We start from the raw sequence: 25,506 nt of genomic DNA on the forward strand, positions 1-25,506 counted from the left end.
CTTTCTTCGCGGATGCCTCGGGTGTGATATTGGCAATTTGAATTTGAACCTTGAAAACCCTAAATTATTTCTTTTTCTTTTTCTTTCTTCTTTCTCTCTATTTCGTCCATGCTATTATGTTGTTTTAATTTCTTTTTTTTCTTTACTTTACTATATATATAATATAATAATATAATAATATAATAAAATATAATAAATATCTTTATTTTTTAATAATATAATATATATTAAACTTAAAAATATGAGATTTTTAAGGATTAACCGCCTCAACTTATGCTTTTGGTTTAATTTCCCTTTTAGTCCTTTTCACTTTCTTTATATTATATTTGTTTATTACTTTAACAATAATATAATATATAATTATAACAAATATCTATTACTTAAATAATAAGTAATTTTATCATCACTTTACACTTGTCTTTATTTATTTTATTTTATAATATAATAATAATTAATAAATATTTTTACTTATTATTTAAGAAAATATACAAATATATTACAAGTGTATTTTCATGTATTTTACACATGTTTATTATCATCACCATACATTTGTCACTATTTTAATTTATTTAATAATAATTTTAATATAAAACTATAATAATATATATAATATATAATAGAAGAAAAATCATTTTCTTCCCATTTGTCGCTCACCTAATGAAATAGACATAATTGCCTATTTAATTCTCTTTATTTTATTTTAATCTATAATTAAAATTTTACCCTTTATTCAATTTAGTTCTTTTTCTTAATTTTTCCTAACTAAGTTAAATTCACCTAATTAAAGCTTAATTAAACACACTACTAGACTCGTAAATATTTTTAATAATTATTTACGAATTCGGTTTATTAAGACGGAGGCCCAATAATACACTTTTCTGATACCGGTGAATTTTGGGTCATTATAAGGTGAATTAGTTTGAATTAAGGTTAATTAGGTATAAGGATTAAATTGAATAAAGTGTGAAAGCTTAATTATAGAATAGAGAAAAGTTGAGGGACTAAATAAATAAATAAACCAAATTGTGAAAATTGTGTTGTAAAAATAAAATACATGTGTAATAAATATATATATTTGCTTATTATTTAAGTAATAATTATTATAATATAATAATATAATAACATAAATAAAAGAAATAAAACAAATAAAGGAATGAAAAAGAAAGAATAAACAAAATAGAAGAAAACGAAATAGGGATAAAGAAAGAGGAAAGAAAAAGAAAAAGAAAATTAGGGTTTAAAGGTTTCAAGCTTAAGTGGGACGGGTATAGTGTGTTACAATTTGGTCATAAGTTCGTATTTTTAATATCGAAAAAAAATTAAAACATGAGTTTTTTATTTTCTAGCTAATTTTTAAAAAAAACTGGTTTAGCCAATTTTTTTCAGCTAATTAAAACACTAGTTTTTCATACCTTTTTTCAGCTAATTTTTTTAAAACTTTTTTCGTACCTAAAAAAATAAATTTTTGTTAAAAATAAAGTGATACTGCCGATTGATCAAACGAAACCCGTATTTTACTGTGTATTTTACTTATTTTTATAAATATTATTTTGTTATCTTATTTTTATATATATTAATTTATTTTATATTATTCATGTAAAAAAAAACCCTAGAATTTCATTAAAAATTCCTAGAAAGTTCTTTTTAAAAGGCCCGTAAGAGAAAGGCGCGTGGATCCCGTTGGTAGCGAGTAGGGTGATTCAGGCGAAGGTTGAGCCTAGGCCAGTCGCCCATGAACTCTATAAACAGGCGGCATCCTTAATTTATTTTATTGTTCCAAACGAATAATATTCACATATATTTGTACTCAGCAGTTAATTTCCTTTCCATGAAGCTTGTCATTGTCATTGCAGCCTTTAATTGCTTTCTGCTTTTCATATCACTAATTTTCAAATAGAAACTTATGCTCCCCGTATCAGTATCACCCTTCCTTCCTTGAACAAAAAACAAAGCCCCCCCCCCCCCCAAAGAACAAAAAAAAATAATCAATTTCATTCTCACTTTCTTCAGTCCGAATACATTTTACGTTTTTGGGTTTTCCTTCCTACCTTTCTTTCTAGTAATAATGTAATATATTAGTAGTTTGTAGTCCTTTTTCTTTTTTTCTGTGTGATTTTGGATGTGTTTTTTAAGTATTTTTTGCATGAACAGCGACAATGTGAACATGTAAACATTGTGTTCTTGTACTGTAAAAAAAGGAACAAGTATTTTTTTTTATGCACCCTTTTTGTTTTTGTTTTTGTTTTCTTTGTTTTTTGTTAATGCAAAATGTCACATATCAGAGAGAAGCATCGAGAAGAAAAAAACCTTGGGTTCAAATGGGGTACTTCGATAAGGGCTGGAGCGAAGAACAGCGACATTATGTTTTACGAGTCCTTTATCTTTAAGGGTGAAGAGTATTTTGTTTACGATTGTGTTTACTTTGACCTTGGACAACCCGAAGCTTCCATTGGTAAACTAGTGAAGTTGTTTGTGGGTCCAGACCATGTTAAGAAAGTTAAGGTTGTTTGGTTTATGCGTCCTAGTGAAATCAGGAACTATTTGGGTGATTATGAGCCTCGATGGAACGAGATTTTCTTGGCTTCGGGTCATGGACGTGGGGTTTCCAATATCAATCTCGTGGTAATTATCTCATCCGTTTTTATTGTTTATTTTGTTCTAACATTTTCTTTATTTTGCTTATTTTTATAATTTTAGTCATCATTTGAAATTGTTCTTGTGTCAATTTATTTGTCTTGATTGTTATATAGTTTGACTCTGTAGTAGGCCTCGTTTTGACTACTCATGATGATTGTGATCGATCATAAAAATGTGCAGCTTTTGCAATTGAGTGTAAGTTTTATGGCAATCAAGATAATATGTAAATTAGTTATGCATGATCTTCATGTTTTTACACATGTAGGAATCGATTGTTGGAAAATGCAATGTCGTCTGCACATCAAATGATCATAGGAATCCACAAGCATATTCTGAAGCAGATTTGAGACGGGCAGACTATTTCTTCTGCTGCCATTTCGATGTTGGAGAGCTTGCAATATCGGATACTTTTCCTGATATGGTGGATAGAGTTAAAGGTTAGATTATTATCTGCTCCGAAATTTTAGATTGAAATAAACACAAGCGATGCTGTAGAAGGATTATTTGTTTCTCTGAATGTTTGCAGTGGAGCACTTCTTCAACAAGAAAACAGAACAAAAGCTGTTAGGCCGAATCAATCTCAAATCAAATGTTAAGAGGCAAACTCAAAGACCAAATTTATCTTCCAAGATAAAAGTAGTAACAAAATCAAATGGTGTTACTGTAAAAGATGATAATTCTGGTAGTAGAGTAAGCTCATTGGTGAAAGGTGATTTCTATGTATTCTTTTCTTTGATAATGTATCCGTAAACTCAATAATTAGATGAAATTAGATTGCACTTGGCACTTTCAGAATCAAAGGTAGAACCAGTTAGCATGACCAAGCAAGTGCATCTTCCAAGTGAGAATATCCCAGTAAGGCCTAAGACATCCAACTCTAACAGTAGTACTCAGCATAGCGGAAGCTCACAGTGCGAAGCTCGAGATGAAATTGATAAAGCTGAAGTGAAATTTCCTAAAGATCCACTTATTAGCACTGATGAGGTCCAGCCTTACAAAAAGAGGAAGCTTTTTCTGGATGAGAGGACAAATGATAAAGTTCATAATTTTGATGGTCAAGTAGGACATGATAGGGGTATAAACATTGATAATCAGCTTGTACAGGTTTCAAGAGTACCAGATGATGTACTTTCCACATCTTTTTAGTATGAGATATCGACTTGTATGTTTCTCTTAAGACTTTGTCAACCCTTCTAATATCTTCCATTTTGACTGTTGCAGGATAGAAGGAATTGGTTCGAGCAACAAGTGAGTTGAAGCCTTTTTTCTATTACCATTCACCATTATTTTCTCTCTAGTTGTTTTTCCAAGTTTTCATGTAGTTGCTTCATCCTTTTTTTTTGTCACCATATCTCTAAAATGTCTCCCAACATAGTTCATAGCAGATGTTTACCATTCATATAATCTTTTGTAAACATTATCCTTGCTACTTTGAAGTCTTTTTGGTGTTTCACCTTCTTTTGTGATATATAACTTTCATAGCATGAAGTATATTAGCTTAAGGCTAAAGTTTAAACATGAAAATTGGTCATTTTTGAGATAGACTGGTTGATAATATCATCTCTTGATAAGTTTTATCTTTTTTTATCTCCTATATTTCATTAGCCTTGGGAGCAAAGACTTGAGAGAGCTCAGGAATCAGGTAGTCTGGTCTCACTTGAAAATGTGGATCCATCCTACACGTCAGAAGAAGTCGAGGTTTGTGATATTTTTCTTGGTTACTAGTTCATAGTGTCAAATTCCTTGCTGGTGATTTTACTTGTTTATTTTTTAATCCATTAAATAATATTTTTTATTCATGTAATTAATGTAAATATATTGTTCAGAGCATTGAACATAATTAAAATATTTCTACAATAAACAATTTCCAAATTATAATTAAAGTTTGAATTAAAATAATAATGAAGTTTGAACTTTCTTTTAATGATATTTTAGTTACTAACTGAATGAAAATACTTAAATGTTAAATGTTAATGCATTTGTTTTACAACGGTGAGTCCTAATTTTACATTATTGAAGTGCAAGTCAAAACCAAATAAGTTAAATCTTAGTGAAAGTGTAATTTTAATTTTAATAAAATATTTTTCTAATATTCAAAATTTTACAATGAAAATAAAATATTATTTTAATGCTAATTTAGTAATATAATAAATAATAAAAAAACATTTCTTCGGTTCAAAAGTTTCTCCAAAATCATGCTTATATATGTTCTAGATTATAGATTACTCAAATCCCAAAAAAGTAGTTTGTGTGGTATGAAACTATTGTGAATAAAATTTTAGATTAAAGTTGTTAAATTACACATGCATGTTGCTATTCTGCTTGGAAATGCTAAGTATATCATAATCTTGCAGAAGAGACTTTGTTGAAGTTTCCTGGACCCAAATATATATATTCCTCATCATTTTGTTTACTAGTTTATCCGGAATTTCATTGTCAGGATCTTGTTTGGCATGCATTTAATGAGAAGGTTGAGGCCAAAATGATAGAACAGACAACATTTTCTTGCCCTTGCTATGGTACATCACCTCCTTATGGCTTTCATGCTCAAAGTAACTTTGTGTAACAATCACATGAACTCATTGGTAATTGATCTTTGAGTCATCTGTTCTGCAACTTCAAGCCTGAAAGTGTGAGAACAATCCTGTGTTTGAATAGGTAAGGCTCTTATCATATTCAAGTCAAAAGAAGCAGCTAACTCAGCAATTTTCCAATTAATGAAGAGATGCTTAATGCTAGCTGATGGGAGGTATTTAATAAGTTCATCATATTAGATTGTTTTCCTTGTTTTTCATTTGCAAACTTACAAATTTTCTTTCAAGTTAGATTGTTGCTTGCAGATGAAGAGGGAAAGAATAGTAAAGAAAATGGGGAAGTTGTAATTGATAGGGTTGCAACAAGAACTTAAAATTTTGTATACGTTGTTAAGCACCCAACATAAGCATGGAGATGTTCGACTTAAATATAAGATAACAAGAACCTCAAAACTTAATTGATATGAGATATAACATTTCTCGACGTGTGGTTCAGCAAGAGCTTAGACATGGGCAAACCCACAAGAGGTGGACAACCTCACATGGGGCAATAAAATAGAATAGAACTCAGGCTTTGATATTACATTGAGTATCTAGACTAAAACTAACTGGTAATAGCTGAAAAAACTGTTTAACTTAATATAAGATGATAGGAAAACCCTAAGTTGAACACATGTGAGAGCACTGTATTAGCATATCCACATGTTTTAGTAAATATCAATAACATTTTGGTTCATACTTTCATTATACATAAATTGTAAATTGCCTTATAGAGTTCTTGATATATTAACGTACTGAGGTATTACTTTGTTGGCAGAAGAGGTTTACTAGTACTACTAATGGTTTTCTTTACTTGCAGACCACTAATTGCGAGGAGAGAGTCTTTGAGGAAGGGTGCCAAAGTGGGATTTGTTGGCCATCTTACCGTTGACAAACTCCAACTTCAAAGGCAGACTGAAGATATGGTAAACTTAATTTTTGCATCAACTAATTCATGCTTTGTTGAAGTATCATCTGCTCTTCTCTTTCATATCGTTTTAACTATGCTTATTTGTTTATAATTAGGGTCTATTTGAAATGTCTTTTTTTTTTTATCCCAGAAAAAGGCAAAGTCAACATCACATGCTTCTCAGCCCAATAACATTGAATTTGATATGGGAATGGAATGGCGATTGCTGCAACTACAATCAGATATGTGGTGGAAGGCATTACATGAGGTGCTTCCAATGCCATCCTAACTTCTTTCTATTTACTTACGTGCTTATATAACTTAAACCTTAAAGTTGAGCACAAAATGAAGATTAAATGTTTATTTAGGTATAAAATAAAGACTAAGAATTGATTTATAATGAATTTTTGGTTATTTTAGCTAAAAAAGAGGAGACAATTTTAGTAAAAATAGGTTTTGGAAATAAGAATGGGGTTATACAAGATTAAAATAAGCATGCTATAAAAGTAGATGTTATGGAGACAATTTACCAGCCAATTTTCCCATTGTATTAACCTGTAACTTAAAATTTTCTGAGGGGGCTAAACTGAACTTTTACCATTTTTGGGTGGCCAAGGCCAGTGCCACCCCTGCAATTTGCTCATCAATGTTATCCTATCCTACCTATAATTTTTTGTTCTAAATATGACCTATTTGGATTTAATTACATACATTATAGTTCCTTTTCTATTTTTACTGGTTTCAAGATTGTTATATCTCTGGTTTTCTAACTCCTGTCTCAACAGCGACAAGCAAAGGAGATAGAAGCTGTTAGAAACCAGCTAAAGATGAAATGGCAGTAGATAGCAACCATTTGGAGGTATTAACATATCTAAATACAGGCAGGGTTCGAATCTTACAGGAAGGATTTTGCTTTTACGCATCGCTAAGATGTATACGGATTAGGACCCCATTAATACACATATCATTCTCCATATTCAGGTGTGGGATTCACTTTTTTGTTGTGAAACCGTACTTGTGAGTGGTGATTGAAAAGCAATGAGAGGAGATATCTAGGCAGACGAGATGCATGCGATAGGGGTGGCCTTTATTTTGGATTAGCATACAATACTTGTAGAGTCAAACTCAGCTAGGTTAGGGGAGTTTGTGAAATTAGAAATGGGATGAGATCTTCCAATTTTTGTGTGCAAGTTCTTTCCGAATCCTATTTGGCTACCTCCCAGTTTCCAGCTGAACTATGTCAATACGCTTATCAATGTACAAGTAAAAAATTCCTTCAGTTTATGAACATTTATTTCTCACGATAAGATTATTATGACTTAGATTCATAGTCCTATGGAGGGAAATATATTATTGGTAATTCAAGTTTTTGGGTCTTACATTCAGTGTCATCTGGCTCTTTAATCACCAAATTATTAAAATGATAATTTTCCTTACACGGGACTAAGAGGCATGAATCTATCGTATTTAAGTTTTGTGTGATTTCATGAACAAGTAACGATAACGTTATTTACTCTTACATGAAGAATAATGGCATGGCAGAAAAATTGAGCAAAGGGAGATCAATGAATAAAATTGAAGCAATGGATCTCAGATCCTTAAAGCCATCTTTCTAATTCAAATCCTTTAAATTTTCCATAAAAACATATCAGCGGTATGTATTAGAATCGCAACTTGAAGCCATCTTTCTAATTCAAATCCTTAAATTTTCCATAATTAGCTTCTCGAAAACAATTTATCCACCTTGTCCAGAAACAAGCAGGCCCCAAAAACATTTTTCAGAGCTTAATATGGCTACAAACAAAATCCAACAGAGAAACCAATTAACATACACTACTCCTTAGAGGATTTGTTGATAAGCGACTTGTGAATGTGCGGGATAACACCACCTCCGGCTATGGTTCCCTTGATCAAGGTATCAAGTTCTTCGTCACCCCGAATTGCAAGCTGCAAATGCCTAGGCGTTATACGCTTAACCTTCAGATCCTTGCTTGCGTTACCTGCCAGTTCTAGCACCTCTGCAGTCAGGTACTCCAGTATGGCAGCAGTATATACAGCAGCTGTTGCTCCAACCCTTCCATGTGCATTAACTCTTGTCTTCAACAGACGGTGGACACGACCCACCGGGAACTACATTGAGTGCATACAATACAATAAGAATCATCTCATTATAACTTCAATGAATTAACTGTACATCTACTAGAGAACAAAGTGTAATGAAATATCCAGTCTATCTTCCATCTTAAAGATGATGATTTATGCCTCATCACATACAGAAAACCCAATTTATCCAAAACAGATGCAGAATACAGCCTCACTTCAAACGTGGAGAATTATGCTGATTTGGGAGACTTCATAACTCATTAACCAAAAAAAAAAAAAAAAAAAAAAACAGCTACATTTAGCTAAGAAGAAAGACAAGTTCAAGGTACTAAAACGTCCATCGAAAAGCTTCCTAGCAATACTTAGTCTATCGAAAATTTATGAAGAATACAACCAATTAGCACAAGTTCAGGGTATTAGGTGATAGTAGAGGGTGATCAAAACAATTATGAGTCTGAAAGGATAGCAAAACCAATATCAAGGTGGAACGAGTTAAGAGCTCTCAATGTGGAATAAGACATCTCATACAACTAACACGCATATCAGTTATCACTATTGACAAGAACTTAATAGGCATCCCTTTAATGTTCTTCAACAATATGGACAACTTCGAAATTGAAAAAATTTTATGTAACAGAATGCTACTTTTAGTATGGTCACAAAATCACCTATCATGTGGCTTTAATAGGCAAAATTTCAATGTAGCAAGTGGTTATATTGCTTGAGCCTATTTTCCAACAACTGACTCTTAACGCTCCTTTGCCAGAACATACCATATAGTGGCCATCCACAAATAGAATTTTGGAATAAATTGTTAATCTAGATTAGGAAAGAAAAATGCATTCTCCTTCCCCGTGAAAATATTTCTATCACTAAAAAATTCAACCTTATATGTACTTTTACTAATGCAAGATAGTTTTACCAAAGCAATAACTAAATTGTTCATTTTAGTTGTTCCCATAAGGTACCTCAAAACCAACTAAGCCACTATAGGGAGCAAGCAAAATTCTTGTTGTGCATCGGTCCTCCATAAAATTGCCCACAAACTTCATTAATGGTTATAATTTCAAAGCTGATATTTTGTTTGTGTACCTCATGCTCTTTTAAATAACATTAGAGAAGCAAGAGAAACTAAAAAAATATCTTATGTTGAAAAAACCAATTTGCTAAACTTAATGCAACTATTACGATATCAGACAGTAAAAAAAACAAACCAAGTGGGAGATAAGAGGAATTTAAACCAGCATATCCTGAAACCTAGTAGTCTGATTGAAGCAAAAGTTATAAAGTAGATTTTCTTACAAAACATACTCTCAACCATTATTCACAAAAATTTCCCCAGCTCCTTGGAATAAGAATTGCACACAGATCTAAAACGCTATGACAATTGAAGGTTTCGATGATAAGGCAAACCACTGTTATCAACATAAACAAATTTTCCCAACTCCCCAACCCAGCTTCCCCCCCCCCTTTTTTGGGCCCTCATCATGTAAATGACAATTAATAAGGCAGAACTCAGGACCATAATTATTCATAGAACACTGTCCCCTTTGCAACAACTAATATCATAAAACATGTAAATATTTTGATGAATGAAGGCAATCCACAAAAAGCACAATTGTTCATAAGCTCAATCCAAACATCAACAGAGGCAATGGCTGCCTTCAGTGCCGTCCATTACAATAAAATTAAAACTATAAGCTTTTATTTATAGAGGGCATTTAGCAAGACCATGGGACCCAGAAATCAAAATGAACAGAAACGTGCTATGACGATTGGACTTGCATCAAAAGCCAATATTTAAAATTATGCCTTAACATAGCAAAAAAAAAAAAAAAACATTCATTTCCATATGATGCAATAGATCAGGCAGATTTAAAAAAGAAACAGCAAAACACTAATGCAAATTCCCGCTTAAATAATTCCTCTAATAATTTTAGAAAGCCTTCTTCTCAAATAAATACATAAATATTAACAATTGCACGGAAATCGACATGATAATAACTTAACAAAGAAAAATCTCCGTTTCTTGACCTGAAACTATATTTTTGGCAGGAATTGGAGAATGCTTCATAAGTACAAATCTAATACACGAAAACAAAAGCAATAAAAAAGAAACAGCTGATTCAAACTGAAAATTAACCCCCGGGGGGCGGGGACACAGAGAGAGAGGGACCTGGAGACCAGCACGAGATGAGCGAGAGATGGGTTTCTTCTTGTCCTTATCTTTGTCTTTGGCGGATTTGCCAGCCGTAATCAACCCTTTCGCTCCTTTACCCGACATTTCCACCAAAATTACTTAGGGTTTTTATTTATTGAATAATTAATTTTGTTTACCTGTTGGAAAATATGTGCTTTGCTTGGGAAGAAAAGGCGAGAAATTGATAACGTTGATTTGAAGAGAAGAGGAGAAAATAGGCTTATGAATAAAGTTGTCCTTTGGACTGCAATAAGAAGAGAGGAATGAAATTTCCCAATGAGACCTTCACAATATCCGGCCCAAATTGAATCGGATCCAAACTTCATCTTTTAAAAGGTGGATTACACTCGTATGCTTGGAAATTGCCTTTTAAGTAAACTATTTTTATTTAAATTTAATTATATTAATATAAATAATATTTTAAATTAAATACTTGTAAATCTTCAAATTTTTCTCGACATAATAATTTATTTATTATATCATTTTAATGTGTAAGGATTATGAATCTAAGAACTCCATTATTTTATAATAGAAGAAGGCTTCACTTAGATAAATAATTTATATACATATTTTTTTAAATTTTAAGGAAATTGTAAAAAAAAAGAGAGAAGAATTTAAACACTTTGGAATTTTACTGAGAAGTAAAATAAAAAATTGAAGTATATTTATAGAGAAATAAAAATTTAATCCAAATGTATTGAAATTGTATTTGAAAGGACAAAATTAATAGTAAATAAATGCCAAATCAACCTATGGGTCAAAAACTAAAAAATTCATTGAAGTTAAGTTTGTTGATATCAGATTTTTGGTTCAATATTTGAACAATTTATCCTCCATTTTCATATAAAAAAGTAAAATAAATATATAGAGAATTTTTTATTTTTTGAAAATAATCAAATAAAAATTATCTCATGTACTTTATAAAATTTTATATTATCAATATTTTTATAAATCAACTAATAAATTATTAATATATACAAAAATTTCGAATCAGATTTTTAATTCAAAATTAAATTTGTATCATCGATATAAATGAAAATACCAAAAATACTTAAATATTAATAATATAAAAAATTGTAAAAATGTGTAATACACATCGAATCCATCATCTTTATAAAATAATCATCCATATGTTCTACATATTTTTGGTGTCTCAATTTTCGGCTTTATGAGCTTGGTTTAGAGTGCACAAGTCACATGTTTAGGGGAAAGTCAAAATATTTTTTAGAAGGATGGAAATTAAATTTTAAATTTTAAATTTTAAATTTAAAATTTAAAATTTTAATAATTATTATTTTTATAATTTAAAAGAAATAAATTAATTTTTTATTATTTTTAAAGAGATAAAATATATTTTTATTTTTATTAATTTAAATTTTAACTTTCTTTTTAAATATTTAAATAAATAATTTTCCATTTTAATGACATCAGGAACTGTGAATCCAAGTTACGCAATTGTGTCCAAGGCCTAGTGAGATAAGGAGCAAAAATGGAGTAATAGAAAATTAAAATACAATAAAGAAAATATAAAATTCAAGAATATGGAGAAGGAAATTAATTTCTCATCCTAATAAACGATGAAAAGAACTTTTAACGGTCAATTCATAATTGATTGGAAATGTGATTTTTATTATATTTAATTTATAGGAAATTAAAATAATCTTTTTGGGGCAAAAGAAACCCTTCCTTGACGACTCCGTCATGTCCCCATTTTGCACTTTTTTGTGACAGCTTACCATAAAAAAAAGTGCACAAATAAATCCAAAATAAATAAGTCCCTCCGCACTCTCTTCCATGCAGTCCACGTGTCCTATCTTATCCACTTTTTCACCTTTTTTCAAGAGCTTCAATATTCTCTAGTCGTTCCGACTGTAATACTTGTGTAACCCACCAACCATAGGGCTAAGATTTTTCCACTGTGCCTAATATACCCTCATACCACAAAAGGTTCCAACGAGCCTAGCCCTTGTAGACCGCAGAGGATATTTTCCCGATCTCAATCCACAAGACCTAATGGTGGTCTTTTCCCCTCTGCTTCATTTACCAAAAGCTCTCACCTCTCTCTCTGAGAAACTCTTTGTTTTCCATGGCGACAACTCTTGCATTCTCCCTCTCAACCCCGATCCGGGCCTCATCCGGTTCACTTCAAAGACCCGATCCAAGTCGCAGAAAACCCGTTTCTTCCTCCTCCTGGTGGGCTCCCCTCTTCGGGTTGTCCTCCAACCCCGATTACCTCAACGATGGCCATATCGGCGTCACATCGGAGAGAAATCCTGAAGTATCCGAATCGGACTAAGATCCGGGTCGATCCAGATCCAAATCCACGCTCAGGTGCTTCACCGAGGAGAAAGCGAAGCAACTTCGCAGGAAGACAATGGAGAACGCGTCGTTTCACGATATGATGTACCACTCGGCGATCGCGTCTCGTCTTGCGTCCGATACGTCGGGTTGGCCGGTATGTGATTGAGGCCTAATAATTGCCGGGTTAACGGTAAGAATAATTTGTCGAAATGAAAATCTATGTGGAAATCCTGAATCCTGCGTTGTTGTTTTTTTATTATATTCGTCGGAAATCTGGGTTATGTTTAGTGTTTGTGTCAGTTTCGAGGAAAGAAAGTTGATTGTGCTTTGTAATATTGATTTTAGACCGTAGGATCGGTGATGCATTTGTATCTTTAGGTGTTACGGAGTCGATGAGTGACTTCCGTCGCCTCGTATATGGTGGGACCCATAGTCGTTGTGAGTGCCCTTTTTGATGACGTGGAGGATGATCTTTTTTTATGGTATACTAATATAGATCTTTCCACGTCAGCTTTGTCCAGGTGTGCGGGTCCCTCCGATCTCTGTGGTTGAATAAAGTAGTGGATTATCTGGTACTAAGGTGCATCTCTCATGGATTGAAAGAATTTCATAATCTGAGTTCGTCATAAATTGATACGGCGAACTATCCAGTATCTTTACACGTTCAAACAATTGGAGTAAAACATAAAACTCATGCATAACCCAGAAGGAAAAGTAATTCATTGAATCTAAAACAAAAGCTCTTTTATCACATGTCTCCCTTAAATATTCATTGAATCAAAATTGATGTGCTTCGAGTGGGCTGTTCCTTCCAATAATCTTCACAGAAAAGTTGCCTCCATGGCAGACCCTAGCAATCAACGCTGGCTACCAACATAACTCGTCAAAAACCCAATTAGGGAGCCCGTTCATTGGTGTAGGGAAAGGTCTAATCGCTTACAATAGGAGTAACATTACAATCTAAATTTACTCTACTTTCAAAATATTATATTTTCATTATTTCTAGTAATAAATAAAAAATTTAGAAATTTTAGATAAAGGAAAAATTAAACACATTTCTTTGTATATGAAATAATAAAATAAAAATATTAATAATTACCTGATAATTAAAATAAAAAACAATTTATTAAGTGATTTATGAATATGTTTCTTTTGGCCGAATACATAATAAGTTTAGAGTGTGCTTGTTTATGAACAATGATTTACAATATATGTATATACGGTTTCTATGACTTCACATTTTGAAAAAAGACAACACTACTCAAAAAAGTTTCCTAAGGAAGTATTTTTTGGTTTCTTAATATATTCATTTGAGCAAGCCTAGTAATTGATTTTCGGTATTTTGTAGATCTATTAAGAGGTAGTTGATAACGAATTTTACTTAATTTTTATATAAAACTTAAGCAAAACTAAATATAATAATTAAATTTAAAATTTAAAATATTAAATATTAACCTCAATTATTGTAAGTGTTAATGTTCTTAAACATACATGTTTATAATTAATCATATTATAAAATATTAATATAATAATTTGTTTTAATAAAATATTTTTATTTAATTTTTTAATATCAATAATAATTTAAAATTTTAAATAACATTCTTAATATTTTATTGAAATTTCTATACTATTACATTTTATAAATATTTTGTAATGAATATTTTACGTATATAATATGAATATTTTAATAATATAAAAATATTTTTTCAAAGATCGCTTAACCTTACTTACCCCTTCTTGCTCCATTCTTTTACTATAAATTTTTAATGTAACTTCAAATTAAATTCTAATTAGGTATTGATTTATTAAATCTATGTAAAATATTACTATATTTTAAAATAAATTTTGATTGTCAAAAAAAAGTAATCATATAATATTTTATAATAAATATAATTTATATTAAATTTTCTTCATTAAAATAATTTTTTAAAAATGATTTGAAGAAATTCTACCATTTACACAAAATCATTAAACAAACATATTTTTAAAAAATTGTTCCAATTTTAAAATATCATTCTCCAATCAAAAAACACAATCTTAATTTGATGAAAAAAAGGTCATCCAAAATAAAAAGAACAATCTCATAGTTCTTGATTTATAAAGATACGTTATTAAGTACTCTTATTTTATTTTCTCATTGAAGTTGAGTTTAAATTCATATTTGAAAGATAACTATCCATATATAATAATAGATATATAAATTATCAAGAAAAGAGAAATCATAATAACATTTCTAAACTGTCCAAACCAATAAAAAGTTAGATTTACATTGGATCTTTCTTAAATCTCCCGTCTTATGTGCCTCCAAATATCTTCCTTTGTTGGGGTGGCAATTTCCCACCTGAACCTCACCAAGCCTATAAATTCGAACCGCACCGAGAGCCCAAAATTCCCGGAAAGTTTGCAAGAGCCAGCGTGACCCGAAGAAAACATACAGTTAACCCAATCATCGGCAACGTCAGCTTCCACATTTTCCGAATCTGTCCTCTCTCTTTTGGCACTGAAAGTGAAAAACAAAATCGTTTTTATTGTTTGATATTTCTCAAAAGAAGCTGGGGCGTGATCACCAAAATTAAAACCTTCAGATCTTTGAATTCAGAACTATGTGGAGAAGGCTACTGATTCCACAACTAAAAACCCTAGCCACAGTTCCACGCCGATCCCCTTCTAAAACGCCGCTGCTTCAGTTCAAATGTTCCGTTTCTTGCCTTCCTCATCGCTCCTCACTCGCCACTTAGCTGCCGGGTCAGGTAACTCTAATTTCCTTATATCACTCTCAACGATTCATTTTGGTTTTAAGCATTGCATCCGTTAGGTAGAGTCTTATAAATTATATAAGTGTTCATTTATATCTGTATGAATATCTTAAATCATCATTAATTAATGGGCTTCGAAATTACGAAGAAGATAGAAGTTTGAGTTTAGTTATTTATTTGAAAAGCATATTGTCGATGGGGTATCCGATATTGATTTCCTGTTTTTGTTTTTTATTTGATTGGTTGTATACACATGTGAAAAAGAGGGTTGAGGATGTAATGCCCATCGCCACTGGTCATGAGCGCGAGGAGCTTGCTGCTGAGCTTGAGGTGATGTTTCCTCTTACGGTGTCTGATTCAAATTGTCGAGTATATTGTTGTAACTTCTAAACATTATGACTAAATTTTGATATCCTTTTTTTTTTTTTGCCTTTCTTTAGGGAAAGAAAATCCTTGAAGATGTAAACAATCCTGTCGGTCCTTTTGGCACAAAGGTTAGTATGTAATGCCTTTGACAGTGTATTACAATAGAAGAACTCGTGTTTGACCATGTGCATTATATCATATGGAAACAATGACAGACGGCGTTTTAATTAGTGAAAACAATTTTTCTGCTGTGTTCTTTGTTGCATTCATTCTTTTATTCTGTTTGTTTGTGGTTTTCTACATGGCTTCAAGTGCTTGGAATTTTGTGCACTTCCATTTAGATGGTTTGCCTTTTACCTAATGGTGATATTTCGTGAAGCTATTTATACTTAAAACTGTTATTTGGTTTTTCATAATGCAAGTAAATTATATACCAGAAGATGTTAACAGGTGCATTATTTTGTACTATTGCCACACTCTTTTCGATGTTGTTAACTTATTTGAATTGCCTTCCAATTTTCTGTTAACTTAGTTTTTGCTTGTATAAGTTCGAACTAAGGTTGTTCTTGTATGTTTTCCTCATAATTTTACAAAATTTCTATTCTGCTTGAACAATAGTGAAGCTCATTTGATTTACCTGTTTAAAAAATGCAGAGGATGAGCAGGATGGTGTTTGGTTTTGGCTGGAGAAAGGCAAGCTGCATGAGTGTCCAGTTTGTTCACAGTATTTTGTGGTGAGTGGATATCTTGAATTAGAAAACATTGATTTTTCTTTAGATTAAGCTGATATATTTGATTTCACATCCAATATCAATTTCTTTGTATTCGTTGGACCCATATCCAGCTTAGAGGTTTCTGTTAGCCCATTCATGAATTCACCAAAAACTCTGAATTAGTTGTTAATGATGTGGGGAGTTATGGAATAAATAAATAGTATTAGTATTATTCTCAGTTAGGCCTCTAGGCTATAGTCAACTAGCATGGTTGAAAAACCAGATGGTGCAATAAATAGCTTATATATATATGGGTATTACTTTGGTCAGCTGGGTTCTGGTTACTTCATCTGTAATTCTGTAAATATGATCAGTGAATGCAACAAACAAATATTTTTTAGATTGAGTTGTAAATGTTTTAAGATATCTAGACCGTACCTGAAGGGAGTAATTGGAACTACAACTCTTATCTGATTTTTTTTTGCCACCCAAAGCCCAAAAGTTTGAAACTAAGGTTGTGGCTCCAATGCTATGACTGAAGCGAGTCCTGGACGCTTTCATTCCATTCCCTTAGTCTATTGCCCTCTAAAGCAATTAGGAAAATGAATGAAATGGCATTCTTACTCTTCCAGCCTTGTTGAACCTGTGCAGAATTCGGTTGTTTCCCACATTTAGGGTTTTCCTAACTATTTCCACTGTTATTTTGCAGTTGGAAGTTGTAGGTCCTGGAGGACCTCCGGATGGACATGGAGACGATCATCATTTATTGCAACTCAGTTGTTCCTATTGGAATAAAATTGGAGTAAGATGGAATGATGTCCAGTATACGGTGCACCTTCAAATGCTAAAATCTTCATGTCTTGTTTGATTCCAATTGGGCGGCAGTTGCCCTCGCAACATTTGAGATGGTATGACTTTTTCTTTTTTGGGCAATCTAGAGACGGTGGTCTGTTTGAACTATGAATCTTCTTAGGTGAACTTTTAATGCGTTGGCAGATAATCTATGGCTGCCTTTCCATTCTTTCGTGAAAGAAACTTGCTGGCGTTAAACCATTATTCTGGTTTTGCTGGCGTAACTTTGGAATATTGAATCTGAAATTCACTGGTAACTTTTCATCAGATGCTCCATTTTCTTTTTCATCTCTCAGTCAGTACCCAAAATATTCCCTTAGCTCAGATCAATGTCCTTGTCAGTTGGGAATTGTTATCTCACGCAGTTTTATTAAATACGGTTTTATATCATGGTGAAGAAGATTTATATATTTCTATTTCCGTTTTGAGTAAGGGTGTGTTCATCTTGCATTAAATTAAATAAAAATTTAAAATGCTGAATGTTCCCAGCATTAATATGTGTGTATATATATATTTAAAAAAATTCAGATTAATTGGTTTATCGAGCAGCTTGAAGGGCATAATTTTTAGTTTCTTCTAGTTTGTCAATTTTCTTTTCTTCCCTACAAAAATCAAGGGTGAGTCATTTTCCATTAAACCCAATTAATGAATTCAGACGATCCTATTTGACTAATGCATTAGTTAATGAGTTGTTCTCAATACTCGATTAATTGTATTAATTACACCAACATGATTTTGAAATATTGGTTAAATGAATGAGCCTACTTGAAACTATGGCCAATTAAAATCCGTTTTTAGCCATCATAATTTAACCAAGTCTATTCATTCAAAAAACTTAAAATCATTTAATGTGTAAATTAATTTGATTTTAAAAGTTTGTAATCAAATTAACCCATTGAGATTCACTAAACCAATTTTGTATCTTTCACTCTTAGCCATTTTCTAAAACAAAAGCGTGCATGGATTAGAAGCTAAAAACAACAAATACAAAGGACAGGAAAATGAAACCTGAAGAAAGTGACATTCATATTCTCTGCAACGTGTATTCTAATCGTCTTTCCTCTAGAATTCTGCAATATCTTATTATTCATATTAATTTGCTAGAGATTACAACGACAACGAAAAAACCAAAAACAAAAAAGAATTAGATTAAAAAATCCCCTCACTTTCCGGTTAAAGCTTTTATATTGCCATTTCAAGTCTTCACTATCACATCTCCTTCCTCAATATTTAAGTTTATAATAAAATTGTTTAACGTTCGCATTTGCTACAATATTGTCTTTATTATTATTATTATTATAGAAATGATATAATATTATTAATATAATACTACATTAACTTACCCCACAAAGTGCACTAGGAACATCGGTTAGCAAGACTCAATAAATCAATTTTAACATTTAAGCTACAACCGATCATCCCTAGTCCAAATGTGAAGGTTCTTGCTGTGTTAACCGTGTTCATTTTTAATGTTATAAAATATGTCAATCTGACATAACATATTTTATATGGTATAAATAATAAATATATAATAAACATTTAAAATTATTTATATCTTGAAACTTCTAAAATTTAAATAAATAAATATTTTTTTTAAAAAATAATTGAGACTCACAATGTACCATATAGTACACTTTATTTTAATTCTTAATCCATTTGTACTATAACAAATAGATTTTATTCTTTTTAGTATTTGACTGTAGTTTTAAACTTAAAACAAACAAACCCGAAAACAAGAGAGTGTGAATCCCAGTAATGGAATAGCAGCCTCTCGAATCATTTATCTTCTGCTTTCTGAAAAGACTTACAAGTTCTAGGGGCCGTCCAATTAGACCCACAGTTTATATATTACATCAATGCCTTTTGCATGTAGTTAGATTGTCAAATTTGTAATGCTGGTTGTGTGAATTTTTCTTATATTTATGATTCTCTCTTTGTATTGATCTTAACAAATGATATATATATATATAATAATGTAGGTATAAACTCATTTAAAAAAAAGTGATATATTTAGAGAATTATATTTTTATAATAATTTTCGATTATGTATAAGATGTAAAGATAAAAATATGAACACAATCTTTTTTTAAGAAACATAAAAAGAATCCATACATATGATATGTCAATATCCCATTTAAATTTAAGAACTAATTCTATATCTTCGTTCACATTGCGAGGAATATCGTGTTGGGGTCGAGATAAATTCACAAAATTTTTGGAGGCAAAGCTAAAAACTGTTGTGTTAAAAGAGATCAAATTGATTTATTAATTTATAATAGGGCCAAAAATATAATTTCATTTAACAAAGAGGCTAAAGTGACTTAATTGCAAAATTATTTTTTTAGAGGTACTAAATGTGCAGCTTTTCCATTTGTCTGCCTCTGACTGCGCCCAACTTTGATTTTTGGAAAAATGTTGGTACCCTAATCTTTTAACCTATATTCACTAATTAAATTGTTAAGGACAAAAAGAACCCTAAACCTTCTATAAATTCTATATGTTTCCGAACTGTTGTGGAGCAAGCTCAGTCCATGCTTACATGAGAACCTGCTTTTCGACCTATACTCTTAACTAAATGACCTAGATTTGGGTGAGTGTTAGACATACGGGGCGAATCGAAAGATGGCAGACAAGGGCTTTGAGCCCTCTCCGATAAAATAGAGAATTTTTGTTTTTAGCCCCTTTTAGAAATTAATAATTTAGCTTAGTCCTTTTAGCATGATCTTTTTATTTTTATTTTTATCCTGTTCCCGATAAAAGATTCCTACCTTTGCCCTTGTATATACGTATGAAATTTCTTCCCCCAAGTTTTATCCAGCTCTGCAACAGTACTACTTTAAGTTTTCTCATTTCTGTTTTCCGTTGCATCTAAAATGCAAAAACTACGAATATGGTTACAAACATATAATATGTATATTTATGTACAACTGTTTTCTCCCATTTATATGAATATAAATGGCTTGAAATGACAAAAAAAAAGGGAAAAAGAAAAAAAATAATAGTATGTTGTTATCCTTTTGGTAAAATAGTATGTTGTCTAAATAGCTTTATACAAACAAGTTACTCCAAATAAAGCCGCTTTCTTTGTTCTCATATATATATGTGTGATGTTAAAACCATTGGTTTTCCCAGATTTCAAATCAAATAATAAACAAGCTTTATCCAATACCTATAAACATCAGGTAAGCGGACTTTTTATATTAGTAATAAATTAGGCAACACACAGAGGTAGTGCCAACAGCATATGTTGTTTATCACTCATAATAACCTAAAGAATGAATGAACTAAACCCAAAAGATTAAGCATCATTCCAATGTGAGTGCGTGTAATATGTATATATACTTGTTGACATTGATGCTTGCCCCAAATGAGTGTTTGGTAGCAAGTAGGGGTAAAGGAGTTGACAATGAAAAAGTTGGGCCTCATTGTTTTCTAGACAACATGGGGAAAAAATTACTGAAAAGTTGACCTATAAGGTAATGAGATGTGAGCATTCAACACCATAAACCAATTGTCGCTTGCCATGTCAGCAATATGTTCCCCTTTAGTCAAACCAGTTAAATATAGAGTTTGCATGTGTGTCGTGACATTAGTTGGATTGGATGAAATCCACCAAACCTAAATTTCTTTGGAGGTTGCATTTTGTTAGGTACAAAAGTGATGGAACAACATGGGTTCAGAGACAACATTGATATGAATGAATATGAGACCAGTTAAATAGTGGGTCTGCAACTCTGCAATTTCCAATGGTATTAGTAATAGTAAATAGGCTTTTTAGCATCTATGTTGCTTCCAGCATAGCAAATAAATAAAAATTCCTTTTTTTTTAAGTCAATATTTTCATGTTAACCTTTGCATAAAAATGAAGGAAAACAAAACTTTTATGGTGGGAACTGAGCAAACCAAAAATAATGGTGGCAAGCAGAAAAGGAAGATAGAGGATCACATGCTTTTCTTTTCTTGCTGTCTCTTCCACAAACAAATTGAGGTTGGTAGACTTTACAATACTAATATATATATATAGAGAGAGAGGAGAGAGAGAGAACAAAAAAGCAAACTTTACAAAATATATACGAAAAATCCCCCTCAAAAAAAGAGAATGTAATTAGTTTATACATATTTCTGTACGCATGTATACATGTGTATGTATCTAGTCATGAGTCATGGAACCTTTCAGTATATTTCCCATTATACCATGAATTTGTACGGATGTATGAAAGTTGAAATTTTTCTGAGTTTTTATTGTTAATGGGTATCGATCAAATCATCAAAGAATTCATAAACAAATGATTGAAAGAAAAGATTTATCTTTTTATTTTTTTTCAAATTTTGATTATTCTTTTTATTGTTTTCAGTAATATTCTGTTGAGTTGTTGTAGGGGATTTTGCTTTATTGTATGGCCACTGCCCACAAGCATAGATTCTCTCTATATTGCAAATCTCTATTAAGGGGATGGATGATGGAGTGCTGGCGCTCTGTTCTGCTCGGATTCTCTCTACTATTGAAAAGATCATTTGCTTTTGTCCTTGCCTTCCTTTTCAAGGATGCCCTTTCCTTCGCTCCTTTTTGAGTTTTCTAGGCAATTTTTAGGCTGAGTTTGTAGCCAGCTGCACTCAATATTCACCTGTTTTATTCCATTTTCACATTGCCCTTCCTGCTTATAAATAGGCAATACCCCTTCTGGGTTTTCTTCATTGTGTCACCTCACACTTTGGCCTGCTCTTTACTGCATTCTCACAAGTACTAGGAAAACAAAAACATGAGTTATTCATATCAGACCGTCGGCTCCGGTTTGCTGCTTTCTTTGTGTTTACTCCTTTTTCTCATTGCATTAATTTCTGTCAGATATATATAGGGATTGATGATGCCTTTTAATTATTGGATTCATTTATAAGTTCTCAAATTAATGTTTTTTCTTCTTTGAACTTAACCTTTTATGGGTGCCATTTTTTTAGGTAGTGGAACTGCTAGAAAGACATTCGACTTTGGAAGGACGCATGTTGTTCGACCAAAAGGAAAACACCAGGCAACTATAGTCTGGCTTCATGGCCTTGGTGACAATGGTTCTAGGTATTATTGCTTCTCTTTTATCCTCTCATTATTCAGTGGCTGTATTGCCTTTTTGATTATCAAATAAACCCATCTTTGGATTTACAAAACTCCTGCATTTGTCACTTCGTTTACTACAAACAATCTGCTGAAGAAGCATGATATGTGTCCTTTAGTATCTAGTTCATATCCATATGGGACAACCAGGGTGTCAATCGCTTTTTCTATAAACTTCATTCATTGAATCGAGACTATCCCATCCCAAACATGAGAACCATAAACAGACATACGGTTTTGTGCCATCCTTTTGAATTTAAGCAAAAATCCTGTATCAGAAGATTGGACTTTCTGAATCATTAAAGAAGAAAAGTTGTTTGAGAATGTCAGCATGATTTATTTATAAGAGGGGCCATATCATGCTATGCTTTTCACTGTAGAGTTGTTATGCTTTCTTTTCATTGTACTATTAAATGGAATAAGTTGGATGGAGATTGGAGAAAGCAGTGCAGCTGTGAAATAATAATATTCATTATATTATTCTTCTTTATTTGTCTCATCTGAGTGTTAAGCTCAATTTGGGAAAGCCTCTAGATGTGAAAATGAGTATATTCCATGTTCATAGATACCGGACCACAAACTTAACTTGATTTTCTCATGCCAAATTGACAAAACGTTATTTATCTTTTTGGCTAAGGATATTCATGTTTGTTTATTATTATTTGTGTTTCTAGACTCTTTTTTACTTAATCCCACAGCAATAAAGCACAAATTCTAGATTCAAGGTAAAACAGGTTTTTATCACTAGCTTTTTACTCTTTATCACCTTGCATGGACAAGAGTGGCAAATTTGCAGCTATTTTGCCTTTGGAATGCTTACTGCTCTCATATTATGACCTCTTCCCAGTATTTGAGAAAGTTTTTATTTCCTTATTTTCTTTTTCAAAAAAAAAAAATAGAGAAGCTTTATCTCCTGTTGCATTTTCATGTGTAGCTGAGAATAGAGCACAGAAAGTCAATTAGAAAACTAGCATTTTTATCCTTATCTTTCTTCCTGTTGCGTTGCAGCTGGTCCCAGATTTTGGAAAGCCTTCCTCTACCAAATGTAAGGATGCTTTCATAAATTAAAAATTATGCTTTCTGATACACATATTGCTTCTTTGTTACTTTGATTCAGTTATGAATGTTGTGGATTTGAAGCATATATCTAGGAAGTTCTCGCAGAGTCATTCCTGTACCTGTAACCGTATCTATGTCAGACATGAATAGTTCAAGAGAAATAATTCTTATATATTTCTCTTGATTCTATTGTTTCAGATAAAATGGATTTGCCCCACCGCTCCTACTCGTCCTGTGGCCATTCTTGGGGGATTTCCTTGCACTGCATGTAAGTTAATTTTTGGTTCTTTTAATCTAGTTTTGAAATAAGCACTATTTTGTAATGCTTGCCACTGATATAATATTTTTTTTAATTGCTTGCATCAGGGTTTGATGCTGGTGAGCTTTCAGAAGATGGTCCGGATGATTGGGAAGGTTTAGATGCTTCAGCGGCACATATTGCAAACTTCTTGTCATCAGAGCCATCTGATGGTATTTTCGAAGGCTTTAGTTTTGTTATCAACAAAAAGATGTATCCTACAAGATTCTAACGCAAATTTCTTTCAACAATAAACTAAAAAAATGCTTTAAATTGAACTTCAAATCAATACCTGCAAATGAAGTAGCGGTTTAATTTTTACCCCTTTTTCAGTTCTTAATTTTTGAATAAAGTTTAGACTTGAGTTAGAAATAAACATTTACTAATGATGGAATATGCTATCTTATGCACTATTTATCCTCCTCCCCCAGACTGTAGTCTTTTGGTCTTTGTGCCATTGTCTAATGTTTCATTTCGTTAACTGTATAGAATATTAAGACGATATATAAATTGATGTTTTAAATACTTACCATCATGTCAACTTTGTTATGACAGTTAAGGTCGGTATCGGAGGCTTTAGTATGGGTGCTGCAATGGCCCTCTACTCTGCAACCGCTTATGCTCTTGGAAGGTATGGAAATGGAAACCCATACCCCATCAGCCTAAGGGCAGTTGTTGGACTAAGTGGATGGCTTCCAGGTTCAAGGTATGGCATCTTGCGGGATTACTTTTCTAAAGAAGTCATTTGTAAACTATTTCATGTCATGTTTTCTACTTCTTTGACATGCAAGCATGAGATTAGCTATTTGCTTGGCAGGGGATTAAGGAACAAAATAGAAGTATCCAGTGAAGCCGCAAGGCGTGCTGCATCCTTGCCTATTTTGCTTAGCCATGGAACCTGTAAGTGTCTTATGTCTCGTTTAAGCAAGTATTGCAACCTACTTCATCTCACAGTTCAAAGGCTTTGCGGACAAGCATTAAATTTCTCCGTACCATGTTTAACATGATCTGATCCTCCTATAATATCTATTGAAGGCGATGATGTTGTCCCTTACAAGAATGGAGAAAAATGTGCCCAATCATTGAGTATAGCAGGATTCCGAAACCTCACTTTTAAAACCTATGAAGGGTAACTGCATATGTTTCTGCAATAACAGTAATTACAGCTCATTGCTAATTGACAAACCATGCATGATCTGAAGTATTGGTTGATTTGGGTGTTCAGGATTGGACATTACACAGTCCCTAAAGAGATGGATGAGGTCTGCAATTGGCTTACAGCAAGGCTGGGGCTTGAGGGATCTCGTTAACTGTAGCACGGCACCGGTTTATAGTAGAAGCTAATGGAAGAAGAACAGAAGAGGGAAACAATAATGTTGGAGAAAGAGAGATAAAACTGCATATGTATAAATAAGGTAGTTTAACAAAATGGGTTGCTAGGGTATATGGTATAGTTGAAATAGCCCTCTTTATATCCCCTTTTGTCTCTTGTATTTTTTTTTTAGCTGTGCTGAAAATAAAGTTTTGAATGCGTTCACAGCAATTTGGTATGGGTTATAATGTGAAATGTGAAATTAGTGGCATCCATTTTCTATTTCCATATCCAGAAACTTTAACTCTCGATTATGATA

The 25,506-nt window shown here is 32.2% G+C and overlaps 4 protein-coding genes and 1 pseudogene across 6 annotated transcripts; 4 read left to right on the forward strand and 1 right to left on the reverse strand.

Annotated features, from left to right (window-relative positions):
• Window positions 1-1,958: 1,958 nt before the first annotated feature.
• Window positions 1,959-7,404, forward strand: LOC107906472 (protein ANTI-SILENCING 1). Of its 2 annotated transcripts, XM_016833468.2 has the most exons (12): window positions 1,959-2,622; window positions 2,903-3,074; window positions 3,164-3,346; window positions 3,431-3,762; window positions 3,859-3,885; window positions 4,243-4,335; window positions 5,078-5,156; window positions 5,296-5,386; window positions 6,031-6,136; window positions 6,272-6,388; window positions 6,906-6,979; window positions 7,102-7,404. In XM_016833468.2, exons 1-11 carry the CDS (start codon window positions 2,269-2,271, stop codon window positions 6,960-6,962), a joined length of 1,611 nt encoding a protein of 536 aa, XP_016688957.2. In that variant the 5' UTR covers window positions 1,959-2,268; the 3' UTR covers window positions 6,963-6,979; window positions 7,102-7,404. The 2 variants fall into 2 exon arrangements, with proteins under 2 accessions (XP_016688957.2, XP_016688956.2); XM_016833467.2 differs by having other exon boundaries at window positions 6,906-7,404.
• Window positions 7,405-7,809: 405 nt separating this feature from the next.
• Window positions 7,810-11,046, reverse strand: LOC121229342 (probable histone H2A variant 3). Its single transcript, XM_041113415.1, has 2 exons — window positions 10,400-11,046; window positions 7,810-8,250 (listed from the first exon to the last, which is right to left on the reverse strand). Exons 1-2 carry the CDS (start codon window positions 10,505-10,507, stop codon window positions 7,954-7,956), a joined length of 405 nt encoding a protein of 134 aa, XP_040969349.1. The 5' UTR covers window positions 10,508-11,046; the 3' UTR covers window positions 7,810-7,953.
• Window positions 11,047-12,509: 1,463 nt separating this feature from the next.
• Window positions 12,510-13,057, forward strand: LOC107906474 (uncharacterized; annotated as a pseudogene).
• Window positions 13,058-13,114: 57 nt separating this feature from the next.
• Window positions 13,115-17,678, forward strand: LOC121229343 (cytochrome c oxidase subunit 5b-2, mitochondrial). Of its 2 annotated transcripts, XR_005927073.1 has the most exons (5): window positions 15,481-15,810; window positions 15,921-15,974; window positions 16,501-16,580; window positions 17,269-17,467; window positions 17,556-17,678. XR_005927073.1 is itself a non-coding variant. In XM_041113416.1 (4 exons), the coding sequence occupies exons 1-4, from the start codon at window positions 15,676-15,678 to the stop codon at window positions 17,279-17,281; spliced, it is 282 nt and encodes a 93-aa protein (XP_040969350.1). In that variant the 5' UTR covers window positions 13,115-15,675; the 3' UTR covers window positions 17,282-17,678. The 2 variants fall into 2 exon arrangements, 1 of the variants encoding a protein (XP_040969350.1); XM_041113416.1 differs by having other exon boundaries at window positions 13,115-15,810; window positions 17,269-17,678.
• A 3,785-nt stretch (window positions 17,679-21,463) lies between these two features.
• On the forward strand, window positions 21,464-25,506 carry LOC107906476 (acyl-protein thioesterase 2). Its single transcript, XM_016833470.2, has 9 exons — window positions 21,464-22,202; window positions 22,368-22,482; window positions 23,527-23,563; window positions 23,776-23,845; window positions 23,944-24,048; window positions 24,431-24,581; window positions 24,693-24,775; window positions 24,911-25,004; window positions 25,101-25,506. The coding sequence occupies exons 1-9, from the start codon at window positions 22,172-22,174 to the stop codon at window positions 25,183-25,185; spliced, it is 771 nt and encodes a 256-aa protein (XP_016688959.2). The 5' UTR covers window positions 21,464-22,171; the 3' UTR covers window positions 25,186-25,506.

This window comes from Gossypium hirsutum, chromosome A05 (assembly GCF_007990345.1).
Source record: "Gossypium hirsutum isolate 1008001.06 chromosome A05, Gossypium_hirsutum_v2.1, whole genome shotgun sequence".
Taxonomy (NCBI): Eukaryota; Viridiplantae; Streptophyta; class Magnoliopsida; order Malvales; family Malvaceae; genus Gossypium; species Gossypium hirsutum.

What these genes read in the sequence shown, in the direction of transcription:
- LOC107906472 (XM_016833467.2), top strand. Translation starts at nt 2,269, where the DNA reads ATGTCACATATCAGAGAGAAGCATCGAGAAGAAAAAAACCTTGGGTTC. An exon ending in TTTCCAATATCAATCTCGTG is followed by an intron (nt 2,623 to 2,902) that starts GTAATTATCTCA and finishes TTACACATGTAG; the next exon opens with GAATCGATTGTTGGAAAATG. An exon ending in GGTGGAAGGCATTACATGAG is followed by an intron (nt 6,389 to 6,905) that starts GTGCTTCCAATG and finishes CTGTCTCAACAG; the next exon opens with CGACAAGCAAAGGAGATAGA.
- LOC121229342 (XM_041113415.1), bottom strand. Translation starts at nt 10,507, where the DNA reads ATGTCGGGTAAAGGAGCGAAAGGGTTGATTACGGCTGGCAAATCCGCC. An exon ending in CATCTCGTGCTGGTCTCCAG is followed by an intron (nt 8,251 to 10,399) that starts GTCCCTCTCTCT and finishes CACTCAATGTAG; the next exon opens with TTCCCGGTGGGTCGTGTCCA.
- LOC121229343 (XM_041113416.1), top strand. Translation starts at nt 15,676, where the DNA reads ATGGGGTATCCGATATTGATTTCCTGTTTTTGTTTTTTATTTGATTGG. An exon ending in AGCTTGCTGCTGAGCTTGAG is followed by an intron (nt 15,811 to 15,920) that starts GTGATGTTTCCT and finishes GCCTTTCTTTAG; the next exon opens with GGAAAGAAAATCCTTGAAGA. An exon ending in TCGGTCCTTTTGGCACAAAG is followed by an intron (nt 15,975 to 16,500) that starts GTTAGTATGTAA and finishes TAAAAAATGCAG; the next exon opens with AGGATGAGCAGGATGGTGTT.
- LOC107906476 (XM_016833470.2), top strand. Translation starts at nt 22,172, where the DNA reads ATGAGTTATTCATATCAGACCGTCGGCTCCG. An exon ending in CTTGGTGACAATGGTTCTAG is followed by an intron (nt 22,483 to 23,526) that starts GTATTATTGCTT and finishes GTTGCGTTGCAG; the next exon opens with CTGGTCCCAGATTTTGGAAA. An exon ending in TTTGCTTAGCCATGGAACCT is followed by an intron (nt 24,776 to 24,910) that starts GTAAGTGTCTTA and finishes TATCTATTGAAG; the next exon opens with GCGATGATGTTGTCCCTTAC.